The sequence below is a fragment of the Necator americanus genome, chromosome IV (genome assembly GCF_031761385.1).
Source record: "Necator americanus strain Aroian chromosome IV, whole genome shotgun sequence".
NCBI classification, from domain to species: Eukaryota; Metazoa; Nematoda; class Chromadorea; order Rhabditida; family Ancylostomatidae; genus Necator; species Necator americanus.
In genome coordinates, this window is record NC_087374.1 from 26,885,536 (window position 1) to 26,897,933 (window position 12,398).

At 44.0% G+C, this 12,398-nt stretch overlaps 8 protein-coding genes across 10 annotated transcripts; all 8 read right to left on the bottom strand.

Annotated features, from left to right (window-relative positions):
- Window positions 1-15: 15 nt before the first annotated feature.
- On the bottom strand, window positions 16-684 carry RB195_002829 (uncharacterized protein; the record flags this gene model as incomplete). 2 transcript variants are annotated; one of them, XM_064200261.1, is made up of 4 exons in its annotated part: window positions 16-113; window positions 224-246; window positions 342-408; window positions 558-684. In XM_064200261.1, 4 exons carry the CDS (start codon window positions 682-684, stop codon window positions 16-18), a joined length of 315 nt encoding a protein of 104 aa, XP_064056142.1. The 2 variants fall into 2 exon arrangements, with proteins under 2 accessions (XP_064056142.1, XP_064056143.1); XM_064200262.1 differs by lacking the exon at window positions 558-684 and adding an exon at window positions 487-535.
- Window positions 685-1,738: 1,054 nt separating this feature from the next.
- RB195_002830 (uncharacterized protein) lies at window positions 1,739-2,545 on the bottom strand (the record flags this gene model as incomplete). The annotated part of the gene is made up of 1 exon (XM_064200263.1): window positions 1,739-2,545. One exon carries the CDS (start codon window positions 2,543-2,545, stop codon window positions 1,739-1,741), a length of 807 nt encoding a protein of 268 aa, XP_064056144.1.
- A 30-nt stretch (window positions 2,546-2,575) lies between these two features.
- Window positions 2,576-5,250, bottom strand: RB195_002831 (uncharacterized protein; the record flags this gene model as incomplete). Of its 2 annotated transcripts, none has more annotated exons than XM_064200264.1 (3): window positions 2,576-3,833; window positions 3,878-4,587; window positions 5,047-5,250. In XM_064200264.1, the coding sequence occupies 3 exons, from the start codon at window positions 5,248-5,250 to the stop codon at window positions 2,576-2,578; spliced, it is 2,172 nt and encodes a 723-aa protein (XP_064056145.1). The 2 variants fall into 2 exon arrangements, with proteins under 2 accessions (XP_064056145.1, XP_064056146.1); XM_064200265.1 differs by having other exon boundaries at window positions 2,576-3,747; window positions 3,840-4,587.
- Window positions 5,251-5,445: 195 nt separating this feature from the next.
- On the bottom strand, window positions 5,446-5,877 carry RB195_002832 (uncharacterized protein; the record flags this gene model as incomplete). Its single annotated transcript, XM_064200266.1, has 1 exon — window positions 5,446-5,877. The coding sequence occupies one exon, from the start codon at window positions 5,875-5,877 to the stop codon at window positions 5,446-5,448; it is 432 nt and encodes a 143-aa protein (XP_064056147.1).
- Window positions 5,878-5,922: 45 nt separating this feature from the next.
- RB195_002833 (uncharacterized protein) lies at window positions 5,923-6,842 on the bottom strand (the record flags this gene model as incomplete). The annotated part of the gene is made up of 2 exons (XM_064200267.1): window positions 5,923-6,236; window positions 6,779-6,842. 2 exons carry the CDS (start codon window positions 6,840-6,842, stop codon window positions 5,923-5,925), a joined length of 378 nt encoding a protein of 125 aa, XP_064056148.1.
- Window positions 6,843-9,260: 2,418 nt separating this feature from the next.
- Window positions 9,261-9,872, bottom strand: RB195_002834 (uncharacterized protein; the record flags this gene model as incomplete). The annotated part of the gene is made up of 1 exon (XM_064200268.1): window positions 9,261-9,872. One exon carries the CDS (start codon window positions 9,870-9,872, stop codon window positions 9,261-9,263), a length of 612 nt encoding a protein of 203 aa, XP_064056149.1.
- Window positions 9,873-10,195: 323 nt separating this feature from the next.
- Window positions 10,196-10,918, bottom strand: RB195_002835 (uncharacterized protein; the record flags this gene model as incomplete). The annotated part of the gene is made up of 1 exon (XM_064200269.1): window positions 10,196-10,918. One exon carries the CDS (start codon window positions 10,916-10,918, stop codon window positions 10,196-10,198), a length of 723 nt encoding a protein of 240 aa, XP_064056150.1.
- Window positions 10,919-11,094: 176 nt separating this feature from the next.
- On the bottom strand, window positions 11,095-11,631 carry RB195_002836 (uncharacterized protein; the record flags this gene model as incomplete). The annotated part of the gene is made up of 1 exon (XM_064200270.1): window positions 11,095-11,631. The coding sequence occupies one exon, from the start codon at window positions 11,629-11,631 to the stop codon at window positions 11,095-11,097; it is 537 nt and encodes a 178-aa protein (XP_064056151.1).
- Window positions 11,632-12,398: the final 767 nt, after the last annotated feature.

Genomic DNA, 12,398 nt, shown 5'->3' on the forward strand with positions numbered 1-12,398 from the left:
TACTCATTATAGTTTCTAAGAGTGGTACGTCTTCATCCGTTTCAACGTCCGAGAAGAGTTAGGTGCCCTGCTTAGTTCTGCACAGCGGAGAACATCACAATAGTAAACAGCTCCTTAATATTCTGATAAAACTTCCATCATGGCTTTGAAGTATGTTTTAAATATCTAGGAGTGGCAAAACTTTATGCAATTGAATGTCCAACAAAAGAATTAGGGGACCTACTTAGTTCTGCAGAAGCAAGGAAGCTGTAAAATCGACTATTTTAACCGCTTCACAATGTATCTAAGAGTGCTGAAGCTATTTCCATTGAAAGTTCTAGCAAAACAAATAGGGAACCCACAAATGCAGTGCACTAAAACATATCATGAGATCAGAGCTTTTCCATACGCTGACATCGCTCTTTTCACCTAGGGAACGCTTCAGAAAGTATCTAAGAGTACTGTGGCATTTTTTCACTGAAAGTTCTATCAATACAAATAGAAAACCTGCTAATGTACTGTGCTGGAAAGGATCATGAGAACGGAGCTTTTCCATACACTGACACCACTCTTTTCACCTAGGGCACGCTTCAGAAAGTATCTAAGAGTACTGTGGCATTTTTTCACTGAAAGTTCTATCAAAACAAATAGAAAACCTGCTAATGTACTGTGCTGGAATGGATCATGAGAACCGAGTTTTTCCATACACTGACACCACTCTTTTCACGTGGGGAACGCTTCAGAAAGTATCTAAGAGTAGTATGGCTTTTTCCTTAGAGATTCTAACAAAAGTCATATACAACCTACTAATGCACTGTACTGGAATGTATCATGAGAACCGAGCTTTTCCATACACTGACACCACTCTTTTCACCTAGGGCACGCTTCAGAAAGTATCTAAGAGTACTGTGGCATTTTTTTCACTGAAAGTTCTATCAAAACAAATAGAGAACCTACTAATGCACTGTGCTGGAATGAATCATGAGAACCGAGCTTTTCCATGCGCTGACACCACTCTTTTCACCTAGGGAACGCGTCAGAAAGTATCTAAGAGTAGTATGGCTTTTTCTTCAGAGATTCTAACAATAGTCATAAAGAACCTAATCGTGCAAAGCACTGAAATGTTTTATGAGAACCGAGCACCCTGACAGCACTCTTTTGATAACGAACGCTTCACTCCGCAGTAAAGTTCATCACTGTGGTTTTTATCTAGGTTTTATTCTGACAACACTCCTTTCATGGATTCTGATAACACCTTCATGATTTTAAAGTACGTTCCTGGATGTATTTGGGAGAGGTAGAGCGTTATCCAATTAAATGTTCAAAGAAATTAAGTAACAAATAGACTTAGGTTACCTACCTAGTTCTGTACAGTGAGGTTTATCGTCATGGTACAATTTTGTGATATTCTCTTTACGCTCTCCATTCCTTCATTTGACTGCAGTCATGTTGTTTACATTTATCGTTTTGCTGATGTTTTTAGGTTTCTTTCTGTAGTTCTAAAAATAATTTTGTTAATTCATATAAGCAGTAATAGAATTTTTTTTAGTCACCTTCCTTTTTTGATCCGCTTCTCAGCTGTAGCATTTTTCATAGCAAAACTTCATTGTACACTATATTTTTCACCGATGAATGCGGTGACTGGACCTTTAATCCGGCCTGAGTTCTTACACGGGAGAATGCCACGTATAATTGCCCGTGACTAAACACGTCTTCTGGCAGATACACTCCAACTTTGTTGAAGGACTGTCCCTGGGCTTTATTGATAGTCATAGCGCCCGAGGGTCTCTATTCTTAGTCGCGTCCCGTTGCAGAGACCATTGACGACATCGATATTGCGGAGAAGCATGACAATAGCACCTTTCTTCAGTCGTAGCTCGTGAGGTGGCATTCCCGTAGGTTCTAACGTGTTTAGATACTCCATCGGGTACAACTCATCTGAGCTTCCTTCGTGATACAATGCTTCGTCGACGCTTTTGTAAACACGCACATCTTGTGGAGCGCATGTGCATAGCCGTTCTAAGGCTTCATTATTCAGTTGCCTTACACTGATGTTTGTATGAGCCAAAATACCCCGTTCATAAAGGTCCGCATCACCTGCACTAATAGTCTCGCCGAAAATCTCCGTAACGACACTTCCTTGACACCGTAATTCCTCCAAAATTTGAACGCGTCCTTCGTCATCGTTAGCATTGCCATTGCCTATGTCCAGGAGGAAATTGGCCCATTCAAGTTCAGCTTCTCGAGCTCTCATATTAAGTTGAAGCCGGTGAATCTTGAAAACTGGCCATAGAACAGACTTTGTCACGCATGAATCCACAAAGTCTTCTCGCTGTCCGTGCTCTACTATGGGCAACACTTGTCGGAAATCGCCTCCTATGATGAATAATTTACCGCCGAATGGCCTTTCGTTCTGCGTGATATCACGCAGCAAACCATCGACGGCTTCAAGAGCGCACTTCGGAGTCATAGAAATCTCATCCCAGATGATAATTTCAGCGGCAACAAGTTGTCGTGCTTCTTTTTGTTGCCGTTTCATCAGAGATGTGCGATTTCCGTCAACCATATTGAGCTTGAACGCTGAAGTGACTGTTCGTCAATTTGGCAGAAGATTAGCTGCGATTCCTGTCCAAGCAACATACAACACTTGACGTCGCTGTCCTACGGCCAGGTTGTAAATAGTATTATAAAGATAGGTTTTTCCTGTTCCGCCAGGACCATCGATAAAAAAGTAGCGTCCGTCATTGCGATCCATTGTTAGGATATCATCAGCAGCACTTTTCTGATGCGAATTCAATGACTCATATAATCGTGATCCTTCACTTTCATGCTGACGATAGTCAACTGGAACATCGGAAAGTGAAGGTCTTTGATTCACAGGTGGCACAACAATTTGGGCCAAATCTCTGCCAAGCAACAACATCCGATCGGCGACGTCGAAATAGGAGAGAACAATTGCATCTTCTGCTCCTAGCCCTCTTTTGATGTAATCGTCAGCCATCGATGTTGAAAACTCATTCCATAGCTCCTCAGCGTTTGCGACTTCACAGTAACAGAGCAAGCAGGGGAAAAAACTACGTAAAGTTGATGCTGTCTGAAACTGCGCAGCTTCCTGAATACTCTGACGATAGCATGTGTCATCATCGAGGAATCCAGAAGCCTTTGCCGCTTCGGAAAATTTTTCGTAAGTGTGCCCATCTACTGTTCTCAGGTCTTCGAATGATATCTTCCCTTTGGTGTTTAGCAATAGGATACGGAGACTGTATCGTTCGACATCTCGCGGCGAAACCGTGTACATACGTGCTATTTCTTTCCCTCCACGTTTTCTTGGTTTCCAACCACGGCGTGCTATGAATGAAAAATGCTCGGGGATCCGGGAGTAAAAAAGTTCGCGAGCATCAATGTTCATATCAGACGGCTGGCCATTATCGAAAACATTAGCACATAGCCAGTTGAGCTCAAAATAAGCGGTAAGGGTCGTGAAGTTAGATTGTGCGCCATCTAGAGCTTGTTGTTCTTGTCCCGCGATGAAGCGAACTGTCTGATAGCCAGGTAGGTGAACAGCCAATCTGCACACAGTGTTAGATTTTTCTTGCATAGCAAACCCAAACACTCTGTGAAGAGCTTGAGGTGTGCAGACATATCGAGTGTTCAAATGCTGCTTTATCTCGTCTACCACATGATTTTCGCCACCATCAGAATCGCTTTCAATAGTTATTCGTGCACGATCGGGACCCTTATAGATGTATTTGTACAAATATTTCACCGCTGAAATTGTACCACAAATTTCAACGTTCACGTGACAGTTAAACTTCGTGAGGAGGTACAAATTGGTCGGGACGACCCATTCATCACTATACACACTCCCATTAATCTCGTGCGATTCCGTCTCCTATACCTCGGATAGTTATCAGTTTCCATGGACGTGGTTTCACGAATTTGTTTGGGGAAACGCTTTGCGCATCTCCCATCACGCATGCATGGTGAATGGGGATCGTCAGCGCCACACTTTCTGTGCATCATATACATGGTTACTGCCTCATATGCTTCCGGTTCTCCCTCTCTGTCCGGTATTTCAGCACAAACAGCATTATCTACGTCGGCTACTGTTTGCGCTTTCCACCCTTGTTTCATGATCAACAGCATATGACAATGCGGAAGACCCCTTTTTTGGAATTCGATGACAAAAACATACGCCTCTACTTCGCCGAGCACATGTCTTTCGAATAAGTCATTGCATAATTCCTTTAGTTTTCCATTGAAGACACGCGCCGTTAGATCTGGTCTATCAGAGGCAAGTTGTCCTTCGTAAAGGTTCTCTTGAATCTCGCGCCATTGAGGATTACAGGTAATTGTAAGAAAATAGGTGGGTTTTCCATATCGAGAAACTATAGCCATGGCGTCTTGATAGGATTGTTGCATTGCCCTTGGACTACCGATATGTGACGACGCTAACACAATGCGATTTCCTGGAGGTCCGTAATTGTCTTCTCTGGCTAGGTAATCCTGCAGACCTCTATAGGAGTCAGAGCGAAGATTGACTTGATGGGTTCTATGATAGTTCAAGCGATTCTGCTCTATTTTTACGTAAGCATCAACAGCAAATTGCTGAAAGAGCTTGCCTGAATGGAGAACCGCATTGAAGCTATCACGAACGACTAGGTAAGAGTAATATTTTATCTGGATGGTGCGATCCCCTCTTTTGTCCACCAACATTGTATCCCAACCACCTCTTCCATTCGGAAAAAGAAGAGGATACGCAAGAAGGTCGCATCTTTTGCCAATATCGCTGATATTTAGTAAAGAAGTCCCATCTGACTCCCTGAGGAAAACTGCAAGACTTCTGGCAAGAGGAACATCATTTTCTTCTCTAACATACACAACTGCGAACTAAGCCGTAGACAATGCATACTTACCACGTACAATATTGCTTCCCCTATTTTCTTCAAAAACCATACCATAATAGTAGTTGGTCGACAGTTATCACGTATCGCTGCTTCTTCTTCAGCTCTTTCAACTTCATTCATCATTTTGAAAGACCGCGCATAAGGATTGTTTTGGGCGAACCACTCGCTCAGAAATCCCAAGAGTCTGGATCACAGCTCGAATTTCGAGCAATTCCAAGGCGCTGCTGAGCTGCCATTTCGGTGTCAAGAATGTAAAGTTGCCCATACTGTCATCGTTCTCCTGCGTTAGGATGTAAACATCCAATTCGATGATAAATTTGGCTATGGATACGATAACAATACGGCCCTCGTCCTCTCGGGACATCCACTTGTGCACCCATTGAGGCCATCGCTAAAGCCGAGTTATAGTTCCTTATATTTTCCAAAAAGTTCCTTTGGCGCTGCCTGTGCTCTGGATCTGTGGGACCTTCTCTTGAGAAAAGCTTTTTAAGAGGCTCAGGGAAATTCTCGAATAAATCGAGGACAAAGCGGCCATAATTGCAGCAGTCGCTGAACGTGCCTAGATTTGCTCTTTCACTTCGAACGAAAAGTGTCGCGCTCCACAGTTTACACAACGACAATTCATTTCCCCCAAGTAGTTAGTTTCTGCTGTTTGGGTTCTAAGCGCTAGACCAATCGTCTCTACTGGAGCGTGACGCCGCCGCCGCTGCCTCTCAGCATCGGCGTGCAATCGCCGGATTCGGTGTTCGTGGCTATCGTTGAGACATTGCCTTCGTTGGCGATGAGCATTCAAAATCAAGCGTTCAGAGCGTCGAGTCGCATCTTCGCTTTGGCGGTGCCTTTGCTGGCGCTGAGCATTTTCAAGCAGACGTCCACTTCTTTCCTCAACGCTTTCAGATTGTCTGCGCCTCTGCTGGCGCTGCGCATTTTCAAAAAGGCGTTCCCTTCGTTCCTCTACACTTTCAGATTGGCGCCGTCTGCGTTGCCGCATCGAACTCTAAGTTAGACGTTCGGATCGTCTCTCAGTACTTTCGTTTTAGTGTAATTTTTGTAGGCGCTGCGAAATTGTCATGAGCCCAATAGAACGCTGCTCGGTGTTCTCATTTTGGCGCAGCAATTGGTGACGATGTGAGTCCTCCAGCTGTCTAAGAATACGTTCTGCGCTGCTTTCATTCAGTCTTCGAATCCGCTGGCTTTGCGCATTCGCGCTCAGGCGTGCTTCCCGTACTACACTCATTTCGGCAATGCGGTGATTTCTTTGCCGTTCAGCATCATTGGCATGCATGCGTGGACGCCCTCGTCCACGTGATACTGCCGCTGGATCTACAGAGGTGTCCATTCTCTTGAAAGCTAAAAAGGCAGCTAAATGAAGCAAAGGATTTACAGTGAAGAGTTAATGTACAGTGAGATCAAAGCAAACTTTCTCCAAAAAATGACCACTCAACTAATCTCACGCTGGCAAAGGAGATCTAATAAACTATGAATATGATCATTTCTTTAAGTCTGAACTTTGGCCAAGTAAATATTAGGTAATAATTAAAAGTTATAAGGGCAACCATCAACTGGGAATTGTCTTAAAGTTACTAAAGAAACTCAAAGTATTATTAACTATTATGGAAGTTTATGTGTATGAAGTGAAATCGTAGTGCACACCGCACACATACATACACCACACACACCACACACTCAGACACACACAAATACACGTACGGTTTCTGCCAATCCAACGATACATACAAACAAACAAACGCAGGCCGTTAACGACTTTTGTTGCACTCGCTCTGCTCCCGAACCCTCCGACGTAGAAGTTTTTGCACTTCTATTACCAAATTATCCTATTCGATTTTACATTACAAATACAAAACATCACTACAAATACAATGAAAACGAACACGGTAAAACACGACCGATCTGATCAGCAATGTCCTTAAACTGAGAGCTAACATGGAATGACATGAACCTCATCTTTGTTTTGATAAGGATAACGTTCTACGTTAGATCACGTAAACATTAAGTCACTATTTAAGCAGCAGCTTGTATCTTTGTTTCCACTTTCTGGAGGAAGAGTGTTACCAAGAAGAGGAAATGGACACGCAGAGGAACTATAGAATTGAAACGCAACACGGGCAGTGGCCACGGCTGAGAAACGGTTGCAACATTTGATTTACCTTCTGCGACACGAAGTTACTGCGTGATGTTACTGCACCACAGCACGCACTACACGGGCACAACAATTCGCAGCCCATCTCAGGGCTTTCTGGCGCCGGCGCACCAATCCGACGCCGCGGGACCCGTCGCAACCAATTTTATGGCTATCCTACGCCGGGTGGACCCGTCGCACCCCCTTTTTCGAATTTCGTGACACACAGACAAACACACAGACAAACACACACAAACACACACACACACACACACACACACACACACACACACACACACACACACACACACACACACACACACACACACACACACACACACACACACACACGGACAATGCTCGTTATTATATATCATGATTATTATATACAAGTCGACGCCGGTGGACCCGTCGCACCCCCCTTTTTGAATTTCGTGACTGACACACACACGTGACAGAATAAGCCCGTTATTATATATCATGATCACGATAATTTTTTAAATGATTTGTGCATGTAATATGATATAATCGTATCAACACAAAGGAGTTATAAACTCTTTAGTTAATTACAAAAAAAAAGTGAAAATCATGGAAGGAACTCAGAGTTGATGTTTTGCGCGGCAGTCTCCGTATGTGTAGAAGACGAGAGAAGTAAAAAGCTGCATACAGATATTAATTAATTAATTAATTACGGTTTAATTACGGTTCTTTTAATCAAAGAGACATTCGGATAGGTATTACATGACATCTTGAATCCTTGCTAGGATTTAGAAACCTTGTAGGATTTTTTTCCCTGCCATTCTTTCTAAAACAACTATATAATACTGTTTCTAAACTGAAAAAGATTAACCATATAAATTCTAAGATTACTGAAAATGCCATAATTGTTGCTAAGAATAGAACCAAATCTGCAGAATGGTTTTATACCCAGTTTAATTTATTCCCAATCGCTACTAAATTATCGACTGTTTTGAATTCGCCAAGGAACTGAGTCGAAAAAACTCGAAAAAAAAGCAGATCTTTTGGAGAGGGCGGCCTTTTGCGAACCATACAAGCTAGTGTCTTGGCAATCGCTCGATATCTGGAAACATTGCTTGGCTGAGAGACTGATTCCGAGAGTTTTTCTTTTTCCTCTACGTTGTAAAAGGATGGGTTACAACATCGTAAAATATCCAAAGGATATCCATACCTATCGTTTCCTATGAGATTGCTGCGTAATTAATTTCGGAAACGGACCGCATACCGCAAATTGCCATAACTCAGCTAAAACACAACTTTATTAATCGAAATAAAAACATCAGGATCTACACATCTTTTCCAACTAATTGTCAATAAATTTAAGCCTTTCATTTAAAAGATTCGATTTCAAAGTTTGAAAATTTGAAAGAGCACAAAAATACCTATAAAACGGTATGTGTTGTTTGCCTTGAGACGAAGTAATCCAGGGTAAAAAAATTACTTACACATATCTAGTAACTGAAATTAATTTTGCACCAACCTAATAGTACCTCAAGAATCGCAGTTGTTGTTTCCGAAGAGATCTCAGTTCTCCTCAGATTTGTAGGGATCCCTAACTTTTCAGTGACCTTTGTCATTTTCTTGTTGATCTCCGAAAAGAGCCAGACATATCATTGGAACGCCGGCGTGAATCGCCTCCTGAAACATTATGCTTTGACTTGTTGTGGATTTCACGCTTCTACACAGTTCTTGCCTGAACGCTGTTGTAGCCTGCGTGAGTGATGAATGCCTTGGTTATTGGATGGGAGAGTAAATCCGTCTGTGGAAGCCACTTGAAGACATGGACGTTCTCGCTAAGTAGGTCTTAAAGCTTATTTAATAATTTCACTTTCCTAACACACTTCTGAATAGCTTACTTAGAGAGGATTGATCGATGACTTTCCTAGCTGTAGTTCACCATCGCTCACAGAAAAATGGTGCTAGAACATGTTGACGGGATCACCTTCACCTTGAACACCTTGACCCCCGTTGATCCTCAAACTGGTCGAGCGGGCGCCAGTAATTCTTCTATTTTCCCGATCGTGTGCTAGAGTCGCCAGTGGTTCCTCCTTTTGCGTGGGACACGAAGAGCATCGTCATTTTCTTTGAAGGATTTCGTAAAGAGATCTGGCCATCGTCTTCCTGTAGTGCGCTTAATATCGCGGGGAAACCAGTCGCTAACGGCTCTGGTCCAACTAATGTCGTTAAAGCGGATCACGTGTCCGGGCCACTTTATTTTACATTCCTTGACAAACGCGGCGACATCTCTGATCTTCGATCACTGACGTACGAGAGAACTTCGAATCCCGTCCCTCACTTGCGTGATGCAGGATACTTCTAGCATCACTCTCTATTGCGCGTTCAATGACGCTCACCGTGTTTTCTTTCTGCTTGCGAAATGCCCAGGTTTCCGAAGCATAGGTCAAAGCAGGAAGTACAGTGGTGTTGAAGAGGTGAGCACGGAACCGAATGTTCCTGGTCTTCTTCACTACATCCTCGATGCTCTTGTACGCTCCCCAAGCCGCTCGTCTCCTCCTGCCCAGCTCGAGGGTCACGTCGTTTATCATGTTCAATTCCCGACCCAGGTAAACGTAGCTGGTGCATTCGGATATGTTCATTCCGTTGAGTGTGAATGGGGCATCCGAGACCCATACGTTTCGTATGAACATCGTCTTTTGCAGATTCAGCTGAAGACCGATGAATCCGCATGTTTTGTCGAATTCAGTTATCATTCGTTCCGCTTGGCTGATGCTAGGTGTTATCAGTACGATGTCATCAGCAAAGCAATCATGGTGTAGCTGCCGACCATCAACCTTCACTCCCATGTCGTCCCATTCTAAGTTTCGCATTGCGTTCTCGAGCTGTGAATATTTTCGGTGAGATTATATCACCCTGTCGGTACTCCCTTTTGACGTCAGTGTGATATTCTTGTAGAATGGCGATATTCCGGTCGTGAAGTTACTGTACAACTCTCGAAGTACTTTTACATACGGAATATGGACGCTTAGTTGTTGAAGTCTTCCATGACTGCTTCCGTCTCAAATGAGTCGAAGGCCTTCTTCAAGTCAATGAAGGTGAGACGTGAATGTGGTCAATCGTGCTGAATCCTTTCCGAGACCCTGCTTGCTCGCATGGTTGTCCTTCATCCAAGGCTTTTTAATCCTATTAAGGATCACTCTTGTAAAGAGCTTGTAAATGACTGACAGTAAGCAGATTGGGCGATAGTTGCCGATGTCATGTGGATCTCTCTTTTTGTGCAACAACACGGCCTTGCTGGTCTTCCACTGTTAGGAACCTTGCATTCCGACAGGTAACGTTTAAAGAGCCTCGCCAGAATGTTGACGAGTACTGGCGGAAGGTTCTTCAGGTGTTCTGGTCTTATTCTGTGGGAACCGGGTGCCGTAGGATTTCTTACCAACATGATAGCATGTCGTATTTCGGACGAGAGAACCTCTGGAATGACATGTCCGTCTTTCCTCAGATGGTGAGAAGGCAAGGGGACATGGCTGTCGAAGAGATCACAGTAGAAGTAGATGATTACCTCCATTCCCCTTCTCGATGCAATGGTTGTTTCTTTCGGGTTCCGGAGAGCAGTCATCCTCGTCTTGTGACTGGCGAAATCTCGACGGGTATAGCTTTTTCTCGCCTCTGCAACTTCAGCCAGCACTTCCGCTCTTATTTCTTTAAGGTTTTCCTTTATCGCCTCTCTGCAAAGCCTTGCGAGCTCGGACGTGAGTTCTTGGATCCCTGCGGCTCGTGCTGCTCCACCCTGGCGTATCAGCTCAAGAGTTTCAAGAGACAGGCGCCTCTTGGTGGTTTTAAAACTCTCAGCCTTGTTCGCGCAGTCGTGAAGGTGTTCAAGGAGCCGGTCATATTCTTCGTCGATGTTGTCCATTGCGGAATCTTCCCAAAAGCCGGCTAACGTAGCGAAGAGATCCCAATTGATGACAGTTCTGGGATTTCTCTCTCTGAACTTGGCGGCTTTCTCCGCCCTCCTTGTGAAGGAAAATCTTCCTCGGAGGAGGCGATGGTCCGATCCCGTATAGAACTTTGGCACAACAGCAACGTCCATCAAGCAGAACCTTTCACTGACGATGGTGTTTTCAATTTCATTATGATACCCTCCATTGGGTGTTTTCCACGTGCAGCGTAGAGAGGAGGGCTCCTAGAATTGCGAGTGGCGTTGAAATCGCCAGTTATGACCTTGTAGAAGGTATGATCTTGGTAGAACTTCTGCAGGTCCATATAGAAAGCTTCGACTCCTTCTTCGTAGCTTGATGTTGGAGCGTAAGCGACGAAGATTGTCAAAGCTGGTGTTGGACCACAACTTCTCATCCGCGGACGTCCGATTCGGGTTGTAAGTTGTTCGAAAGAAACGATGTTCGTTGCCATACTCGTGTTGACGAAGACGCCAACTCCACCAACACCTCTAGTGTTGCATGTTCCTGAGAACAGTTCTTCTCCAGTTTCATATACGTCGCTGAGAGGATGACGTCGTCTCGTCTCGTTCAGGCCGATGACGTGGTACTTGGTCTTCTTTGGTTGCATCATCAGGTCTTCGATGACCGCTTCCGATGCAAGCATACATGCGTCATAAGTACAGATCATGATCCTATTCCTTTTCCGTTTTAGTAGCCTATATGACTCCTACAACGCCGCCTTTCCTGGATCAGGCTTTCCTTTCAGGAGACTCTTTTCTATTAATGTGACATGCGTAAAATTTTAAAACCCATGGGCAATTTGCAAGCCTTTAATCCCATAAGTCTTTGGGAGAACGTTGCGCTCTCCCGAAGTGAAGAGGAGCTTATTTGTTAGAGGCGACTCCAAACCGCCTCCCTTGCACTCCCCAGTCACTTGATTGCAGGCTTTTCGCCGGACCAACGTGCGGGATACAAGGATATCGTGAGTCAGTCCTGGCTCAGCAGAAACAGGGAGTCCATCCTCTGAATCCAACCGCGTCTCTGGGCAAGCACAAGGTCGCTTTTGGTCTGCTATTAGCCCCCTATCTGCCACCCGGGGATGCGAAACGTAGCCTCGCCACTAACCGCCTGCGCTCTCTCTAGTGAGGATCTTGACGAGATACAAAATTTTATTTACTTTTCAGAATTTCTTGAAAATTTACTAGTTTTGGAAGCCTCTTTCAAGTGTTGGATTTATGTTGGGGCTATTCAGTATCTACCCGCTAAAGATCATGATCTAATGGGTTTATTTCTATGATTAATATCTTTGAATTCTTTTTCTCAGCTTTTAGCACAATCTCCCAACATTAGTGATTGCTTTGTCTCTCCTTGTTTAATCAGCCGCTTGAATTGTGGATCCGTGCAATCAAACTTTCGATTGGAGAGAAATGATTTTAAAAAAATGCTTGCTTTTGA